Source organism: Acomys minous (assembly GCF_964271855.1).
Source record: "Acomys minous genome assembly, chromosome: 7".
Taxonomy (NCBI): Eukaryota; Metazoa; Chordata; class Mammalia; order Rodentia; family Muridae; genus Acomys; species Acomys minous.
Window position 1 is genome coordinate 69,767,727 of NC_140488.1, and position 21,567 is coordinate 69,789,293.

The 21,567-nt window shown below is 38.2% G+C and overlaps 1 protein-coding gene across 3 annotated transcripts in view; it reads right to left on the bottom strand.

Moving 5' to 3' along the window:
• Nucleotides 1-4,584: 4,584 nt before the first annotated feature.
• LOC311602278 (lysophosphatidic acid receptor 4-like) overlaps nt 4,585-21,567 on the bottom strand; it is a 118,834-nt gene continuing 101,851 nt past the window's right edge. For all 3 annotated transcript variants that reach the window (XM_084790148.1, XM_084790147.1, XM_084790149.1), the window contains 2 exons: nt 12,367-12,722; nt 4,585-6,096 (listed from right to left, as the gene is read on the bottom strand). In XM_084790148.1, the coding sequence (XP_084646274.1) occupies nt 5,418-6,096; nt 12,367-12,368 (681 nt within the window). In that variant the 5' untranslated portion in view covers nt 12,369-12,722 and the 3' untranslated portion in view covers nt 4,585-5,417. The remainder of the gene's footprint in view (nt 6,097-12,366; nt 12,723-21,567) is intronic.

Consider the following 21,567-nt stretch of genomic DNA (forward strand, 5'->3'; position numbering starts at 1 on the left):
CCATTCTTCCTTCCCTCCCATTTTCCCCTTATTCCCCTCCCCTATGACTGTGACTGAGGGGGACCTCCTGTATATGTTCATAGGGTATCAAGTCTCTTCTTGGTAGCCTGCTATCCTTCCTCTGAGTGCCACCAGGTCTCCACTCTATTTCCCATTCTCCCATGCTTCTCTCACCTAGAGTCCCAATAGGATGTCCTCCCCTCTGTCCCAGTTTCCTGGTAAGTGAAGACTTTCATGGGACATGTCCCTTGGGCTAGTATGCAGATATAAGTGAGTATATACCATTTGACTCTTTCTGCTTCTGGGTTAACTCACCCATTATGATCATTTCTAGTTCAATCCACTTGTCCACAAATTTCGGGAATTCCTTGTTTTTAATAGCGGAGTAGTATTCCATAGTGTATATGTACCACAGTTTATCCATTCTTCTACTGAGGGACACTTAGGCTGTTTCCATGTTCTGGCTATTATGAATAAGGCTGCTATGAACATGGTTGAGCAAATGTTCTTGTTGTGTGCTGAAGCATCTTCTGGGTATATTCCAAGGAGTGGAATAGCTGGGTCTTGAGGATCCAGAGGGTTCTAGAAACCTACAAGAAGAACATTATGATGGGCAGATCTGGGCCCAGGAGTCCTGCTCAAACTACGGCACCAGCCAAGGACAATACGTGCAGTAAACTTCAAACCCCTACCCAGATCTAGCCAATGGACAGGACATTCTCCATAGTTGAGTGGAGAGTGGGACTGACTTTCACACGTACTCTGGTGCCCCATATTTGACCATGTCCCCTGGATGGGGAGACCTGGTGGCACTCAGAGGAAGGATAGCAGACTACCAAGAAGAGACTTGATACCTTATGAGCATATACAGGGGGAGGAGGTCCTCCTCAGTCATAGGGCAGGGGAGTAAGGGGAAATGGGAGGGAGGGAGGAATGGGAGGATACAAGGGATGGGATAACAATTTAGATGTAATATGAATAAATTAATAAAATATATTAAAATTTAAAATTAAAATTATTTATTGTTATTATTATTATTAGTTGTTGTATTTGTTGATTAAGTGTCCCCACTTTTTGGAGCTTGCTGGAACTTGAGTCTAGCTATGTATCCAGAAACAAAAAGGGATAGTTTTGTCCATCCTGGGATAAACAGCAAAAATTTCAGATAGGTTAAATTGCCAGGAAGGGGTGAGAATCCCCACACTACACTAGTATCCTCAAAGCCCTTATAGTGCTAGTAGTAATAACTGAAGTGCTTCCAAGAAAATCAATATTGCTTTTGATTGATAATTTCCACTGATAGAGGCAACTCTAATGGCTTTTGCTTGACTTTTACTACCATAATAAATAGCTCTTTCTCTGCAGGTTATGGCACTAACATGATAATTCTGCAAGTTATTGAGTATGTCTATGGCAGTTATATATTCTGAAACACAGAAGATAATGAAAATGTGAATTTGGAAAGACATTAAACCCATTATAAGGTGGGCTAAGCTAAAGGTCTACTGATCATTTATCTCCAAAATCCTCCATACCCTGATTAATGTACCTCTGTGATGCTTTGGGTATCCTGAAATTAGTGTCACTTCAGACATACTACTCAGCAATCCTCTAAAAGTCTATTTCCTGTTTCTCAAAGCAAAGTCACCCTGAAGCAAAGTTCTGGAGCTCTTTAACTTGTAGGATGATTAACAGTATAATTTTAGGCATGTCCCCTTACTCAAGGATATATCCTCCACTTAATTCAAGTGAATCCGGTTTGAAAAGTGGCTTTAGGTGAGGAAATTGGGGAGTCATTTTTCTCTGTTGTGAGTATGTAGCCTAGGTTAACATGAGACTTAACCATGTAGCCCAGGATGTCCTCAAACTCATGATTCCCCTATCCCAGCTTCCCAAATTATTGCTGCTGCTGCTGCTGCTGCTGCCTCTTCTTCCTCTGCCTTCTCCTTTTTTATTTCTTTGTCACTGTAGTCATCTTTGTGATTCAAATTTCACTACTATGTGCTTTTAATGTAATGTTTTCTATTTATTTTCATAATAATCAATAAACTAAAATTATAGATTTCTGACCCTGTGTATCAGACTATTATGAGGACTTCTTTGACCCAAGTGCATATTACTGTAACTACAATCATGTTAACTCTGTTGTTATGTGCCACCAATTGGATTACAAAATTCCAGACTCTACTATTCTATTGCATTTAAGAATTCCTCTACAATGGGTAATATTTCCCATTATAATTCTTGGTCTACAAAAACAAGCCACAAAGTTCTTCAAGAACACTGACCGTATGAGATAAAGAATTATATTATTTAATGTTTACTTAAAATTACACTTAATATATGAGTTATATACATAGTAACTAAAATTATGTCATTTGGAGTAAAAATGCTTTCCCCAAAACCATAGGCTTTCTAACAAAGACCATGGGATCAAGCAAGGAAAACCTCTTTTGAAATTTTTGTTCATGGAAATCCAAGACAACCCTCCCCAAAATATAGGCTTTAGCCACTGCCCTTTGTTGTCTTCCAGAAAAAGGAAAGTAAGGCCCTATTGGTGAAGAAACCACACACTTTAGAGACAGCAGTTGGAGGAACCAAACTGGCTCTGACCTGAATGAAACCTCCTTTCTGAGGTCTAGCTTTCATGGTATAGAAAAGAGCCATGCAAGCTGCCCAGAGAGAAAAGCAAGCAATAGTCTTATCCATCTGTAATGCCTAAGAACCCTAATGACCAGCACAGGCAGATATTCTGAAAGGTGAAATAGTAATGCTTAGCCTGGGGGTGAGCAACAGGTACCTGAGTCGACTTAAAGCCTGTTCAACAGTAGGGAACTCCTGCCTAAAAGTAAATGTAATCAACTACTCATGGCTGATGAGGTCACAGAACCTCAGGGAGAACCTACTAATGTCACCTTTATTAAACCACTATAATTTGAAACTAAACTTAAAATACTTATATTTATACTTAATATCAACAGATAAGGGTAGCTCCCCCACCACCACCAAAGAAGCTTTTACTTTTCCAGCAGCAGGAGTAACAAAGACCATACAGAAAGCCACAACAGGCCAAAACTGCAGTTAACTGACCATCAAATGCCCCTACCCAGTTAATATGTTTATAACACAAACCCTACACCTAAGGCTCAAGGAATGTAGTAAAAGAGGGAACAGAAAGATTGTAAGAGCCTGAGGATCTTCTTTTAAAAAATTTAAGAGAAAGAACACCAAAGTGCCAGCTGGGTAAGGAGAAAGGAATGGATCTGCAAAGTATTACAGGGAGTAGCATAGGAGCATATAATCAAAATATGGTGTATGAAGTTCTCAATGAAACAATAAAATGTCTTGTTTTTAAAATGAATGTTGGTGATCTCCTAATCTGTTTTTCGTGTTCATGGTAATAGAGTGTGTGGCTGTCACTCTACCACTCCTATCTCCATAAGGTTATTTGGCGTAATCCAGTGATCTGTCCTCCTCACCCTTCTTTTCCACCCTTAATATCCATTACTAAATACTTCACTCATCTGTCTGTATAAATTGGAAAAATCATAGTTCTTTTGGATCTTAACAAACAGCCTTATGTAACACACCTCACCTTTAGTGCTTGCTGGGACTTGAATGTAATTATATACCCAGAAATAACACAAGGATAGTCAGGAGGCGCCAGGAGCAAACATGAGTGGCATCATAAGGAAGCCTTGATATGAGATTCTATAACAGTTTCTCTGGAAAAACAGAGTTCTTCCTTTGATGAGGCTGCTTCTACTGACAAAAGAAATTTGGCTAACCTTAGGAGTTCACTGTCCTCAGGTTCATTAGCATGTAGCCATTTATCCTCCTGTCAAGTTTGAATAGCCCCTTCCTTCCTGGTTATATCTTCACTTAACAGCAGACATCCTGAGAGATTAGGAGTTCTAGTTAAATTGTCATTTGCTCAAAGGACAGCATTTATATTTAGTTTTTCATCATTTCACCTTGACCAATTCAGAGTTTTCCAGGGAAGATTTGGATGTTTTCCAGTCATTAATGAAGCCTTTGACTAGGAATTAAAAGCCTTGAATTCATTCCTTTCTTTTTCCACTTGTCAAAATTTGGAGTAATTGTTCAATCTCTGCAGTCTCACTAAGTTTTATAAGGATGCTCTAGGGCACCCAGCCACATGTGACAGAGCATGCCTATCATTTCAGTATTTGGGAAAAAGAATCAGAAAGATCCAGAATCAAATACCAGTCTCAATTACATAGTGAGTTCAAAGCTAGGTGTGTGTGTGTGTGTGTGTGTGTGTGTGTGTGTGTGTCTTCACCAGGAAATTTCATTGAGTGTAGTCAACAATGATGTATTATACCTCTTGCCACATCATGCTATTAGAGCCTTTTTTACTACTAGACACAGAGACATCAATGCTCTTAAACCTAGTTGCATTAGAGAAGAAATTTCAGAAATCCCAAAACTAATTGAGAGAACAGGAAAGATTCTGTTTCTCTGGAAAGATTCCCAGTAGCAAAAATCAATCTTGGTCAAGGCTCTCCAAAATTAAAAATAAAAATAAACAGAACATACAGTATATAACATTCTCTCTTTATTTTTTATTTTGAAGTATGACATTCTCTCTTTATTTTTTACTTTGAAGTTATATGATTACAGTATTTATCCCCTTTCCTCCCTCCAAGCTCTACCATATCCCTCTTTTTTCCATTTCAATTGCAGAAAAGAGGATAGAAAGATTCTAAGACCCAGGAGATAAGAAAGTTTTCTGTAATATTGGATCTCCAAGGATTGCTAGACGCTGCATCCATGAACTTTCCCCAACATGGCTGTCTAAACATGACTTAAATAAGGATGACAGCAATAGGCATGCTAACATGGATGAAGGAAATCTCATGGGACGCCCAACCCCAGACAAAGAACTACAGGCAACTAAGCAATGCTGAGAGCAGAAGAAATAGTCTCCTCCAGGGAAGAGAACACCAATTGGTTATCCAATACTAAGTTAACAACCCTGAAACATACATACAAGTAGTATTATACAGACTGAGCAGGTTCTATTTTCTCTTTCTTTTAACTGTCTCACATGATTTTTCAGAGCTAGAGAGTTCAAACTCTGTGGGGGGTGCCACCATGCTGGACCATCAGGAACACAGGCGCTGTAGTCTTGATGCTGAAATATGCAGTGCAGACAGCAGCTTGGAACTCATGTTACAAGTCTTCAGGCAGTATCCCTTTCCCTAGAAAATCTGCTTTTTGCTCTCAAGGCCTTCAGCTGATTAGATGAGATTCATCTACATTACTGATATTAGTCTCTTTTTCTTAATGTTAATAAATTAAAAGTTAATCACATCTATCAAATGTCTTCTCAGCACCATAAACATGAGGGTTTGACCAAACAGCTGGGCACCACATCTCACATTCCTAAGAAACTAACTATAATGGTCTCGGAAATATATTTTGTAAAAAAGATATACATTGAAGATTCTTAGAAGAACTCCAATAGGGTAAATAAGTAACTTCAGCAGTGCTGTGACTTCATAACAGAAATTCATCAATAGCTGAATTTGCCTATGAATGCCAAGATATGAGATGTTAAGGCCTTTAACCCACTCAAGTTGATAAAGGGAACACTCAGTAATTACAGCAGCCCAGATGATCTTAGAAGTGACTTTTGCACATCTAACATTCCTTATGTGGCGTGTCTCTACTGGAAAAAAAGTAATCAAAAAAGCCTCAAGGCTAACACAGCTGAGTAAAAGGGAACTGGCATGTACATTTGCAATTTGGAAGTTCTGCCTCAAAGCTGATTGAAAAGGAGCTGACGATGTTTCGCTCTTTATCATACCTGCTGTAATGGCAGAAAAAATGTTGCAGCCAACTAAGATGTCTGCCTGAGCTATGCTACTAATAAACACCACAGTGGATTTTCTGGATACAGAAGGAAAGGTCAATATTAGCATGACATACAGACTGGCAAGCAATCCCAGTAGGGTGATGATGATATTTGGAGAAGGTAGGACTAGATATTGGATGTATTTGAACACCAGGTACCTTCGGAGGTCTTTCATGTGGTCTTGTTTTTTAAAAGTGTGAAGTTGGGCAGGATTCCTGGAGTAGAGAAAGTAGAGAAGAAAAACAATATAAGATTGTGTGCAAAACAACTAAAAGCTATATTTTTGTGCAAGAAATTTAATAATATTAATCTTTCCCATGGTTAGAGACAGTTTCACAGCATGTCACACAGCCATATTTTCTAAAAATGACATCTTCCTTTTGATGGCAATTGATGGCAAAGAAAAAAATCTTTTTTCCAGCCTAAGTCTGGTGGCCCACATATTTAAACCCAGCACTTAAGAGGCAGAGAGGCAGGTGGGTCTCTGAGTTTGGAGCAAGTCTGATCTACAAAGTGAGTTCCAGGACAGCCAGTGCTTTGTTCAAGAGATTTTTTTCTCCAAACAAAACAAAACAAAAGAGTCTTTCCTCTGTTTCAAAACTTTCTACATATAAATTGATGTCTTTACTAATGTTTGATCTTTCCTTCTGATCACTTAGAGTAACTAAATAAGTAGAATAAATTTCCCTGCACAGATATATTCATGTATCAGAATCAGAGAAAAAAATCCCAGGGCATATGTCTAGTAGCAAAAAATGGGATTCGTCTTGATTAATGTACTAGACATGATAGGGAAATATTACACTTACAATTTTAGGTGATGAAATTAAGAGAATGGAAGAAAATCTGATACCTAAATGTTCTCCTTTATACAAAAATGCTAATTAAAGCTAACAATTGCTTTTTCTACAGCCCCCAAATAATTTTTCATATCAGTATCTTTTGATTTGAAAGTAGCATGCCTAGAACATTCTCTCTATTCATCTGTAATCTCTTCTATGTTCTCTGTCATATCTAACATCATGACATTAATGAAGAACTTTGCATAAGGCAGATATTAAAACAACATACACAGTCAGTCTCCTCATAGGAAAATTATTACACATTGACAGCATGTTGTAGTTAAGGTTATCATTGCTGTGATGAAACAGCATTGTCAAAGCAACTGGAGGAAGAAATTACTTATACCCCTTATGCTTCCAAATCACTGTTCACTGAAGGAAGTCATAACAGGAACTCCAAGAGGGTAAGAACCAGGAGGCAGGAGCTGATGCAGAGGCCATGGGGGAGTGCTACTTACTAGCTTGCTCCTCATGGCTTGTTCAGCCTGCTTTTTTATAGAACCTAGTACCACCAGCCCAGGGGATGGCACTATCTACAACGGGATGGGTCCTTTCCCATCAATCAATAATTACAAAAATGTCCTGTTACAGCTAGATCTTAAGGAGACATTTTCTTTATTGACGTTCCCTCTTCTAAGATGACTTTAGTTTTTGTCAAGTTGACATAAAACTACCCAGGACAATGGACCCCTTGTCAACTTGACACATAAACACATCCCTGTAATGCAATGATTCTCAACCTGCTATACCAGGAGTCTTCACGGGAATCACATATCAGATACTTATATTACATTCTAACAGTAACAAAATTACAGTTATGAAGTAGCAACGAAAGTAATTTTATGGTTTGGGTCACCACAACATGAGAAACTGTATTAAAGAGTCTCAGCATTAAGAAGGTTGAGAGCCACTGCTGTAAAGCCACAAACGTTGTTGTCCATCCCCAAGATCACACAGTAATATAATCATCACAATATACATTTTACAAACTTAAAAAATCCGAGTCATACAAATTCAAACACTTAAAATTTCAGTCTTTTGGGCTGGAGAGATGTAAAGGCTAGCCTCACAACCAAAAAAAATAAAAAATAAAAGATAAAAAAAATCAGTCTCTTAAAAAAATCAAAAGTCTCTAAACTGTAGGCTCCTATAAAATCAAAAATAATTTTAAATACTTTCTTATTTCAGGACAGAAGAACCAGGCCATAGTCACAATCAGATCAGAGGAAAACCAAACTCCAACTTCAGAAAAGACTCAATGTCCAATATGTAGGATTCCTCTCGTGATTACCTTGATGCTCCAAAGGCCTTGGATCCCTTCTCTGGCTCTGCCCTCTGCAATTCAAACAGCTTGTCTCCTATGCTCAGGCCAAAGACAACCTGTAGTAACTGTTGTTCTAGGCAGTCGTCACATGGCACTGGCATCTCCAAACTGCTGGAGTCTTCTGCACCTGGGCTGCACTTTCACCAATACCCTCTCCTGGGCTCTCCTCACAGTGCCGAGCCTCAGCTGTCTCCATGACCCCTTCATTCAGGGGCCTCTATTGCTACTCTAGCTGCACCTTCATCAGTGCCCTCTCCCAGTGCCAAGACTCAGCTGCTCCTCATGAATGCTTCATGCCCTAAAACCCAGTACCAACTGGGTGAGTATCACATGTGTCAGATGCCAGCATGCTATACAACCTTCACCACCTCTGGACCACAGCTTCTGTGTGTTGACTCTGAGGAAACACTTTCCAGAAGATTTCACCTCAATGATGCTGGTCTCTTCTTTTTTTTAAAATATATTTTATTAATTTATTCTTGTTATATCTCAATGGTTATCCCATCCCTTGTATCCTCCCATTCTTCCCTCCCTCCCACTTTCCCCTTACTCTCCTCCCCTATGACTGTGACTGAGGGGGATTACCTCCCCCTGTATATGCTCATAGGGTATCAAGTCTCTTCTTGGTAGCCTGCTATCCTTCCTCTGAGTGCCACCGGGCCTCCTCATGCAGGGGACGTGGTCAAATATGGGGCACCAAAGTTCGTGTGAAAACTGGTCTCTTCTTAATCGCTGACAATTTCTCAGCTCCAGCCAACTAGCACCAATTGTCCCAGTAAAGCAAAGGTTTCACTTTAGTTGTTCTGGTGTCTTGTTAACCACAGATGATTCTTCAGCCTCAGCTAACCAGATCCACTGATTCTTATTTCAAAATAATAAAGAATCCTGATAGAATCATTAAGGTATTCTCAAGCTTTCCTCTGAAAGTTCACAAGCCAGGTCTCCATCATCTGCATTTCTTTGAACATTCTTATCTTCAAAGATCCCATAAAACAGCCCACCAAGGTTTGAATACTCAATGGCTTTTCTAGCCTCAACTTCCAAAGTCCCTCTAAAATCCTTCCCCCAAATAGACGGTCACATCTGCACAGCAATACCCCACAGTCCTGTCTTAGTTAGAGTTATTATTATTGCTGTGATGAAACACCATGATCAAAGTAACTTGAGGAGGAAAGGGTTTATTTGGGTTGCCAGTCTTACTCTTCCACATCACCAGTCATCATCAAAGGAAACTCAAACTCAAACGGGCCAGGAACCTGGAGGCAGGAACTATTGCAGAGGCTATGAATGGTGCTGCTTACTGGCTTGCTCCTCATGGCTTGCTCAGCCTGCTTTCTTGTAGCATCCAGGACCATCAGTTCAGGGATGGCACCACCCACAATGGGCTGGGTTTTTCCCTTTCAAACAATAATTAAGCTAAAGCACCCACAAGCTTGCCTACAGCTACATCTTATGGAGGCATTTTCTTTATTGAGGTTCCATCCTCTCAGATAACTTTAGCTTGTGTCAAGTTGACATCAAACTGTCCAGCACACAGCACAATTCAAATGGTGTTTTCTCTGTGTGTTAATAAATATTGAAGAGATAGTAAATATCAACTCTTATTTAGTGATTTGTAGCAAAGCACAGCAGAAATAAAACTGAAATGTAACTTGATACAAAAGTGAGGCTATTTTCACTTCAGAGGAAACTACATAAGAATCTCTATTTTTGATAGTGTCTCAAAATTCCAGAATGCAGATTGATATGTAAGCTGCTTAAAACTCCTTGTTGTTCCCAGAACAGCACAACTAAGTGAAAATACCCATGGGAGACACAATTTAAAATGCCTAAAGGTTCTGAAAGCCAATCTAAGGGAGACCCTATCTGAAGGTTAATAATTAGCTTCAGGCTACCAGGACCATTAAGCACTATTATCTTACCTTTTTGATTTTCCAAAAGATAGAAGCCAGACTTTTCTGTCAGATAATTCAAAAATTTTAACATGGACCATCAGTTCAGAACTGCTTATTTGCTCATGGAGTGCTCTGTTTTCTTTGTAACACTGTGTTAAGCAAAGCTCAACAACCACTTTGCAAGTTAGAGTCCTGCAAATACTATCTCTAATAAACAATGGAATTGTGAGCCATTATGCCTGATGGACATAGCTGAAAAACTATTCAACAAAAACTGTACCAAACGAAACTTGGTAATGTTTAGAATCATACATCATGAAAACATAGAATTTGTTCTTGGGATGAAAGAATAGCAGGTGGTTTCTTTTCTTGGTTTGCACTGCCTTATAAAAGTGATCCTAATTTTAGTGATAAAAAGGTAGGCTAAGTAACTTGACTAAACTCACATACAACTAAGAAATGAGTGGACTTCTAACACAGGCTTGCCTGACCCGCAAACTTTTGTTCTTTCTGTCCTGTTTTCTAAGATTCAATGGGAACTTACATTTGGATCATCTCCATTAATGTGGAGCTACAGGATAGGATGCCAATATTCAAAGAGTTTTTCAAAAAGGCAACCTTGGTGTGTTTCTTCTCCGTCCATCTTTAAAATCAGTCTTTAAAACATTCAGTATTAAAGTAACCTTGGGATAATTTTACAAAGAACTACTAGCAACTAAGGAATGCTGGGAGTGGAAAAATAGTCTTCCCCAAGGAAAAGCACACCAATTGGCTATGCGATACCAAATGGCCAGCCCTGAAAGCACACATACAAGTAACATTAGGCAGACTGAGAAGGTTGTATTTAGAAATATAGATGTGTATACATATATGTATGTAATGATTATTTTTTTAAAGGCCACAAATTTGAAAGACAACCATGAGGCTCATATGGAAGGGTTTGGAGGGAAGAAAGGGAAGGGAGAAATGATATAATTATATCGCAATTTTTCAAAGTGGAAGAAAGGAAAAAGTGTTAGGTGACTGGCACAGGCGTATTAAAAAACATGGGTTTTAAGGTGTTTACAAATGGAATAAAGAGAAAAGTACTGAATACAATGTAAAATATTGAAAGAGCAAAGAAAATCATGAAGGCAAATAAATTCCCAAGGAAAATATCTTTTACTTGTCATTTTGTTCAAAAGGGTTTGAGTCATGAAAGACAACCATGCTCAGGTAAGGTATGATATGTGTGTCCTTTTCCATTTGCCCCTTGCTTATTTTTAAAATAAGACAAGATGCCTTTCTCCAGTTATCTTGACAAGAAGAAAAAGAAAAGGTAAGGAAACAAACAAAGAAAAGGACTGAACTGGAAGATTCTCCCCTAGTACACACACAAAAAATTCAGTAGTCAACAGGGCTAACCTCAGAATAGTCACCACAGTTTATGCCTTTGTTGATGAGAAAGGGGAATCTTTCATGAATAATTTTTAAAAGAAAGAGGGCTAGAGCAGGAAACTGAGTCAGGAAACTGCTGTTTAGAATTCTGTAGATGACTATATCTCCTTATCTGGGTCAGGAAATACCACTTCAAAGACCCTTGCATGAGTGAGTATGTGCAAATGTCAAGTCACATCACCTTAGAAGGATGTGAAACCCAGCAACTCCCAACCACACACAACTGTAACTATGCACTATGATTTCTATCCAAAGCAATCTGGATGTGTTTGCCACAGGGAATGTGGGAATAGCTTCATGGCTGTGTGCATATGCTCAAACTCATCACATTAAATGTAATAATTTTTATAACAGTCATGTTTCATTAACAATTTTAAATTAGAAATGTAAATGCATTTAAAAAAAAAGCCACTTGAAATCTGATCATGTAAATTAAAATTGATGAATGGGCTCTGTTTACATTCAAGCTTAATTATGAATGCTCACAAAAATAAAAAGTGCTTACTTAAATTTTTTGGTAAAGGTCAAATTGTTATTATTATTATTATTACTATTATGAAATCAGACTGGTCGAACTGAAAGTAGAAACTACTGCCAGAGATGATGGTAGGATTAGCTCTGCAGTTTCATTTCCTAATACAGCAAGACAGCCTGTGAGCTGTACTATTATGACACCAAACATAGAACTACATGATATAAATGTAGTACCCTGCAGTCCATCAGTTCAAAATCAAGTGGGAAGAAACAGCAACATGCATATGTATATGCATACGAAAATCTGCTAATAAGCAATAAGAGTTAGGCACTTAATGAGTACGCTGGGTACAATGGCTGAAGGCAAAAAAAAAAAAATCACGTTCACATCTGCTGGTAATTTGGCTACATTTTTTCTTCCTATCCAGTCTTACAGATGTGTTTGTTGAGATTAGTTACAGGCATGCTTACTACTTCCAATTAGACATATTCAGGAATAGATGTTATACTTACATGATGATGAAGAATCCAAGCAGGTACACTGCCCAAGGGGTTGGTGGAGGTAAACAGAAGCAGAGCAAACTTTGTTTATATTTCTTGTTCTCTGGGCTGCATTTCACTGTAAGCCAGGGGAACACTGTTCAGCTAAAAGCTGTGCCAATGAATTTTCCAAAGCAGATTTCACAAGAAATGTCTGAATCACTGCTCTTAATGTTTTTTTATGTAATGTGGAAAAGTTGGCACTGTAGTTTTGCAGCAACTTTTCGTTGTAAAGGTGAAGAGTGCCGTCTTCATCAACTGGAACACCATCTGAAGTTTTGAACAAGTTAAAGCTTGGCAGTTCAAATCCTTTTTTGAAAGAAGGCGGGCTAAAAGTAAGGAAACATACACATGCAAGGGAAATAAAGTTGAATTTCATGGGCAAGTCGGGGTTTCAAGGCTGTAATTGTTAGTAATCAGGTCCACCGTTCACTCCTAACAGTAATACCCTAAAATTTGTGATTTCTCAGTGAGTCCATGGACTTATGCTAAGAAATGAAGTTTTAAAGAGAGAGAGAGAGAGAGAGAGAGAGACAGACAGAGAGAGAGAGAGAGAGAGAGAGAGAGAGAGAGAGAGAGAAGAAGAAGAAGGAGGAGGAGGAGGAGGAGGAGGAGGAGGAGGAGGAAAGGAAGAAAGAAAGAAAAGAGGAGGAGAGGGAACAGAAGAGGGAAAAGAGGTGGGAGGAATACAAACAGACAGAAAATGTCACTGAAATTTTGCTAAGGTTCAGAAATTTTAATCCGATGGCGTTTTTTTCAAGTGACAAGTAAGAGAGACCATAGAAATCTGAAGCACTAAAACTGCATCACAATTTTAGAACACCACATCCATGATCTTCACAGAATTCTTCCTTATTTAAAACATATTTTGTAGTTTCTTAAAAGACACTGCTCATTATTTTATAGATGATTAGCATTTTCCAGACAATCCAACGCTTGCCATAGTAAAAATGGTTTTAAAATGTTTTGCAAGTAGTAGGGACTTACTCTGACATTATAATACCTGTGGCACTGCAAACCCATACCTAACCAGGATTATCCCCCAAACAACTGGGAAAGGAACTATTGGCAGCTGGTGGCTCACAGCTGACATGTTTGTCCTTGATGATCTGCCACTGGAGAATGCTACACCAGTAAACAGACCCCTAGTCTATTTCAATATGTGAGTTCTGGCACCTGCTCTTTTTTTCCTCCACTAGAGCCAAAGCATATTCTCAATTTCATTCCTTGATTAGCAGAACAGAGCAGCTGGTGGTGCAGAACAGTAGGGGGCTCCCATTTCATTTGAAAGGATACAGGCTGAAAAAAAAAAAAAGAAATGAATTAATCTAGGGCTATACCTCAGTGGTAGCACACTTGTTAGCATGTAGGTTCAATCCTCAGTATAACACATACCAAAAAAACAAAAAACAAAACAAAACAAAAACACCCTCTCTAATATTAAACCTTGCATTAGGCCTGATAAGCCTGAAAATAGGTCAAATTTTCCTTTCTTAATTTCTCTATGCATGCTTACATAAGAATTGTAGGGCTTAACAAAAAAGAGTAAAGCCCAAACAAACAAAACAAAAACAAACCACAAACCTATGATTCTCTAAACCCGACAGGCTTACCAGAAGTCCTCAGTAGTTTGGCTGTACTTGAGATCAAGCTCTCACATCTTTGAAAAGGACCCTCCAAACTCATATATTTATGAGTAGATGAGCCTCCATTCAGAAAGTTGCTGTTTTATTTTCAGTGCCTCTTAGTTAGTCCTATCAAACATCACCATGTAGCATAAAATAATGTGTACAAATACGTGACCATTCCACTACACAAAGTTGAGGGTCCTCCCCAAAAAAGAACTTTTGCTTTCTATGGATTACAGTACCTTACATATAATAAGCTAAACTCTCACGGTTAGAATTTTGGGCGCTTTGTTTTGTTGCTAAATAGATAATGTCATTATCTGGCACTGCAAGTATTTTCCCCAAATCATTTTAAATATATGCCAGAAATTTAATTACGAACGTGTAAAAACTCATACTAACTCTCACATAAACTAACTGCACGACTCTCTAACTTTGAAAACTACCTGATGAAATAACCTTACATCTAAGTAAGCTTAACAGAGAGAATACACACACATACACACACACACACACACACACACACACACACACACACACACACACACACACACGGGTGGGGATGGGGGATGGTTTTGTTACCAAGAGATTATATGATCCAACTGTCTAGCTCCTCTGGAAGTAAAGTATTAATGAATAAAAATAGCAATAAGTAAAGAACCCAAGATTCAACCTTTTGTTACCATGTACATAATTCAAGCACACAAAAGGTTCATATCAAACACAAAATGACTTTTTTGATCTTACAGATCCTACTAATGTCTTTAAGTGTATTACTGCCCCCCTCCAGATTTGTACCATCTATGTATTTAATCTCATTGTCAACATCCTCATTTAAGTCAGCAATAAAAATACTGAATTAGGGCAGAGACCAAGATTGGTCTCCTTGATGCGTCACGTTAAAGATCTGTCACAGTAGACACAGATCAACTTAAATTTATGCTTTGAAGATAATAATCAGTTATGAACCTCAGTACCCATCTGCATTCTGAATATACTAGTTCATCCTCAAAGTACAAAGGCAGAACTTCCTTACCAAACAAATCAGGGTAACCAGGCTAAAATCCACACACTCAAAAATGCCAAGTAACAAGGAGGGCCTGAGAGAGAATGCTTGAATCCCACTTAGAAAGGAAAACAAAATAGACATGTGAACAAGATGGAGGGAAGGAACTAGGTGGGACAGAGATAGGGAGAGGGATGGAAGAGGTACACAGGCTTAGGGATGGGGGACAGCTGGGTCAGAGAATGGAAATTAGTGGTGCAGCATATCTGGGATGAGGAGGCTTCCTCAAGTCAATGGGGGTGACCCTAGATGAGACTTCTACCAGCAAGGGATATGGAGTCTGAAGAGGCCACCTCCTGTAGCCGGGTGGGACTTACAATGGAGGGATGGGACACCAAACCATCCACAAAACCTCCAACCTCAAATTTGTCCTGCCTACAAAGTAGTGCAGGGGATAAACACAGAGTGGAGATTGAAGGCATAGGCCAACCAATGACTAGCCCAACTTGAGACCCAGCCCATGGGAGTGAGCCAACACCTGGCACTATTAAGGATACTCTGCTATGCTTGCAGACAAGAACCTAGCATAAGTCTCTTCTGAGAGGCTTCATCCAGCAGCTGATGGAAACAGATGCAGAGACACAATGCCAAACATTAGTTAGAGCTTCGGGAGTCTTGTGGAAGAGTAGGAGAAAGGATCAAGGGAGCTAGTGAGGTCAAGGACACCACAAGAAGAACTACAGAGTCAACTAACTAACCTGGGCCAATGGGAGCTCACAGAGACTGAACCACCATCCAAACAGCATGCATGGGCCACACCTAGGCCTCCTACACATACATAGCAGATAAGCAACTTGTTCTTCATGTGAGTCCCCTAATAATTAGAGAGGGCCTGTCTCTGACTCTGTTGCCTGCCTTTGAATCCCTTTGCCATAGTTGGGCTGCCTTGTCTTCCCTTGGTGGGAGAGGATGCACCTAGCCCTGAGACTTGATGTGCCAAGTTAGGTTGGTACTCATGGGGAGCATCTCCCTCTCTGAGGATAAAGGGATAGGAGGATGGCAAGGAGATATGAGGGTGGGACTGGGAGGAGAGGAGGAAGGGAGCTGTGATCAGGCTGTAAAGTTATTTAAAATATATATAATTTTAAAAACCACCAAGGATGTTAAGACTAATGACTGGATATGAACTTGGGCAACTGAAGAAAACAGGGTTAAAGTTTGGAAACTTGTCACAATTCCCTGTTATCCAGATAGCATGATTCAAGTAATAGGACTCTTGGTATTTTCAGTGAAAGGATGAATAATCCTCTAATCCTTTTAATGTCTCAAACTCCATTTTTCTTGTAGAACAGAGAATTTTTCTATGGATGATAGGATGGAGTTGTAAAACAGAACAAAGTTCATTTAGTGTTAATAAATTTTCTAATGGATCTATAGCACGAAGACTGCTATATAGTCTTTACATGTGCCAAGGCTGTAGACCTTCAATGTTATCACCACTAAATACATATAAACAAAATAAGAGCTAATATAATATACCAGATAGAGTAAATATATACATGAACAAAGTAAACAATGCCTTTTTTGTTCATTTTAATTGATATACAATATTGCATTATGTGACAACACTTCAATTTAGATACTTGACAAATTGTGTTGCTATATGCTTATATACATTCCGGCACTGATTTATTACAAATGTTTCTATGATGAGCTCTTTTATTTTGGTAAATTCATATGTATTTTTCTATTGGGTATTGCTGCAGTATAAATTTTTTATTCCTGTCCTACAAGTCATGTTCTTCCTCACAAACAATGCCTTTTTTAATCAAATTCTGACCTTCTAAGGCCTACGCTCTCTATATCCTAAAAGATATTAACTAAACTGTAAATCAAGGAAATTCATGCGAGCATTTATTGTTATGACACCTTGCATTTACCAGATGATGAAAGTGGGTTCCAGAAAATGCAAATAATTTTCCATAGACCAGACAGAAAACCAGCATATGAGTTGAAACTAGAAATTTCTTTCTTGACTTCTGACAGAGTATCTGTCCACTCTGATTCACAATCTCAGTGGAAGCTAAAAACTCTGGCTTATCTTGGCCATGACATTTAAACTACATATTGCTTTTTCCTTTATGTGTATGTCTCTGTGTGTATACACATGTGTTTGAAGATACAAGTACTTATGTATGTGCACATGTAGAGAAGGCAAAAGCTTCATCAAATGTCATTCCTCAATAACTCTTGACTTTATTTTTTGAGACAGAGTCTCTTGCTGAACCTGGAGCTTAGTGATTTGGCTAAACTGGCTGGCTACCCAGCAAGCTCCAAGGACATTCCTGCCTCTGCCTCCCCAGTGCTAGGATTACAGGCAAGCACCACTGCTCCAGCATTTTTACAAGGGCATAGGGGATCAAACTCAGCTCCTTTATATTTTCAGGACAAGCATTTTACAGACTGAGCCATCTCTCTAGTGCCTACATACTGCTTTTATATGTTTCTTGAATCACTTCCAAATTTTTTAAGCTATGAATTCTTTGACTCTGGCTCTCTCTTTTCATAGGCTTTGAGAACTGAACAACAACAAAAAACCTAAGCAACAGAGATCAGTGATATGCTTTACTCAGCATTTGTCTCTTGTTACTCAAAGTCTAATAGCTTGCATGTGACCAAATTACTGTGAAGCATGTGGTCAGATTCAAAGTTTGGATAAGAATAAACATTTCTATCTAATAGAGACAACATGAATAATATGAGATTGAGTGGTAAGATTATAAATGAGGAATGATTCTGTACCACATGTTATTTTGAAACAGAAATGTTTAATTGTCTGAACCACACTGCAAGCATGTAATGAGCATTTAAACATGCAATTCACCCAAAGCAAAATATTCCTAACAATTTTTAAGAATTTAATGGGTAAATTCAAGCAATGACACAAAATATCACAAAGAAATGAAGCTTTCATGAGAAATAAACTACCTACTAACACAGAGAAACAGTCATGCTAAAGTTTTAAGTGAAAGTGAGAGTATGGAAGAATGTATGTGTGAGAGGGGAAAGTGGACATTTCAGTCCTACTAAGAGTTAGTCTGCTCCTGAACATCTTAAATAACCCCACTGAAAGAAGAAAGGCAACCTGAACAAAAAAGAAAGAAAATCAGCTATTCCAGATGCACACATCCCAGTGCAGAAACAGAAATATGAAAACCAAGACATGTGTCTTCTACAAATTATTACACTGATAACAATGACACCTAATGAAAATGACCTGAAAGAACTTCTAGACAAAGAATTCAAATGGGTGACTGTATGTTTAAACAATTCATAAAAGACGTGAATGTACTCCAAGAGAACAAAAACAAAGAGATAACAAAATAAGGATGTCAATCCAAGATGTGAAAAATGAATTCAATAAAGAGATAAAACTGCTGAAGAAAATCAAACTGAAATGATGCTAAAAATGAAAATTCAGTGAATCAAATCACAATGTAAATGGAAAGCCTCATTAATAGAAGAGATCATGCAAAAAATGCCTGAAAATCAAGCTGAAAGACAAGGTAGAAGAAGCATATCACTCAAAACTAAATAAACAGAATATAATAGAGTCCTGGAATGCCATGAAAAGACTGAAACTTTAAGTCAGTGTCATTACTCTAATTTTTAAAAAAGGATAAAAGTCTAACTAAAAATAAAAACTATGGGCCAATTTCCTTGATGAAGACTGATGAAAAAAAGCTCAATAAATACAAACTGAATCAAAAACATCATCTACCATAGTCAAGTTCGTTAAGGCAGTCCCATATGAAATCACTGTCTTGCAAGGTGAAAGTATGTCCCCTAAAACCAGGAATAAGATAAAAAATGCCCATAGTGCCTACTCTTGTTCAACATGGTTCTTGAAATCTTAGCTACAGGAACAAGGCAACAGAAGAAAAGGAAGAAGTCAAAGTATAGTCATTTGCAGATGATATATGATTCCATACATCAAAGCCCCTACCGACTCCACCAGGAAACTCATACAGCTGATAATACATTTGACAACATAGCAGGACACAGAATTAAGGAACAAAAATACCTTCCCATATGCCAGTGGTTTTCAATCTGTGGGTCATAGCTCTCTGCAGGTCATATATCAGGTATCCTGAATATCAAGTATTTATATTATGATTCATAACAGTAGCAAAATTAGTTAAGATGTAGAAATATAAATAATTTTATGGTTGGGGTCACCACAACATAACTGTGTTAAAGGGTCACAGCATTAGGAAGGCTAACAACCACTGCTGTATACCAAGAACAAGCATACCTAGAAAAAAAAACTAGGGAAATAATCCTATTCACAGTAGCCTCAAAACATGTCTTGGAATAAATCTAACCAAGGAAGTACAAGATTTGTACAATAAAAACTTTAAGACACTAAAGAAAGAAATTGAAAAAGATACAAGAAGAAGGAAGGAACCTCCCATGTTCATGGATTGCTTGGATTGATAGTGCAAAAATGGCTACCCTATCAAAATCGACTATTGATACAATTCAATCTGCATCTAAATTTTAATGTAATTTTTCACAGACGTAGAAAAAGATCTCAAAGCTCATATAGAAACATGTACAATACATGATATCAAAAACAATACTAAACAATAAAAACAATGCTGGTATATAACCATCCTTGATTTCAAGTTATAGTAAAGAAAAACAGCGTGGCACTTGAAGGGCTCTAATAGGCCTGAGCATGGCAAACAGGGTACCAGCAGGCCTTGCCCTCTTCACTTTCCTCTTCCTTCCTAAATCATTAGATTACATTCCTAAAGCTAGCTTCCAAGGTATATTCCCTTATTTAGCCACTTCCTTATGCCTGACTAAGTCCAGCTATCAAAACAGCAAGGTCCAACAATTAAAATGCATTATTTGGCTACATTGGCTAACATGTCCAATCAGAATTTACTAACTCATTATAGCATAGAGTTTCTCTTTTTCTCTCCTTCAAAATCCTCTAGTGCAAGGTCTATAAAGAATTGTGTTGGTATTTTGATGGGAATTGCATTGAATCTGTAGATTGCTTTTGGTAAAATAGCCATTTTTACTATGTTAATCCTATCAATCCATGAGCATGGGAGATCTTTCAAATTGCTGACACCTTCTTCAATTTCTTTCTTCAGAGTCTTGAAATTCTTCTTGTACAAGTCTTTCACTTGATTAGTTAGAGTTACACTAAAATATTTTATATTATTTGTGGCTATTGTGAAGGGTGTCATTTCCCTAATTTCTTTCTCAGCCTGGTTGTCACTTGTATATAGGAGAAGTACTGAGTTTTTTAGTTAATTTTGTATCCAGCCACTTTGCTGAAGGTGTTTGTCAGCTGTAAGAGTTCTCTAGTAGAATTTTGGGGGTTACTTATATATACTATCATTTCATCTGGGAATAGGATTACTTTGACTTCTTCCTTTCCAATTTGTATCCCCTTGATCTCTTTTTGTTGTTTTATTGCTTTGGCTAAGACTTCAAGTACTATATTTAATAGATATGGAGATACGGAGAGAGTGGGCAGCTTTGTCTCAACCCTGATTTCCGTGTAATTCCTTTAAGTTTCTCTCCATTTAATTAGATGTTGACAATAGGCTTGCTGTATATTGTCTTTATTCTGTTTAGGTATGTGCCTTGTATCTATTTCCAAGACTTTTATCATATAGGGGTGTTGGATTTTGTCAAATGCTTTTCCAGCATCTAATGAGATGATCATGTAGTTTTTGTCTTTTCAGTTTGTTTATAAGATGGATTATGTTGATGGATTTTTGTATATTAAACAACCCCTGCATGTCTAGGATAAAGCTTACTTGATCATGGTGGATGATATTTTTGATGTCATCTTGGATTCTGAAGACCTGTGACAGGATCCAGGGTCAGTCTCCAGCAAGAGTAACAAGTGCTCTTAATCTCTGTGCCATCTCTCCAGCCCCTGATTTATGTAAGCCTCTATATTCATGACTGTACTGACTAGTTTTGTGTCAACTTAACACAAACTAGAGTCATCAGAGAGGAAGGAGACTCAATTTAGAAAATGTCTCCATTAGATCCCGCTGTAGGCATGCCTAATTTTCATAATTAGCAATTGATGGGGGAGGGCCCAGCTCAATGTGTGTGGGGCCACTCATGGGCTGGAGGTCCTGGGGTCTGTGAAAAAGCAGGCTGAGCAAGCCAGGGGAGCAAGTGTGTAAGCCAGACCCTTTCATGGGCTCTGCATGAGTTCCTGCCTCCAAATTCCTACCCTGTTTGAGTTCTTGACCTTATTGTTTTTGTTGTTGTTGTTATTGGTTTTTTTTAAAATAATTAACTGTGGTGTACAGATGTAAGTTGAATAAGCCCTTTCCTCCCCTAGTAGCTTTGGTCATGAAGTTTTTATCACAACAACAGTAACCATAAAACAATGACTTTTCCCATACACAATTTTTATCTGTTAACCTTTTTTATGTTTGCTTCTTTGGATTTGATACTGAAGATTAAAACAAGGGTCTTGTCCATGCTAAGCACTTG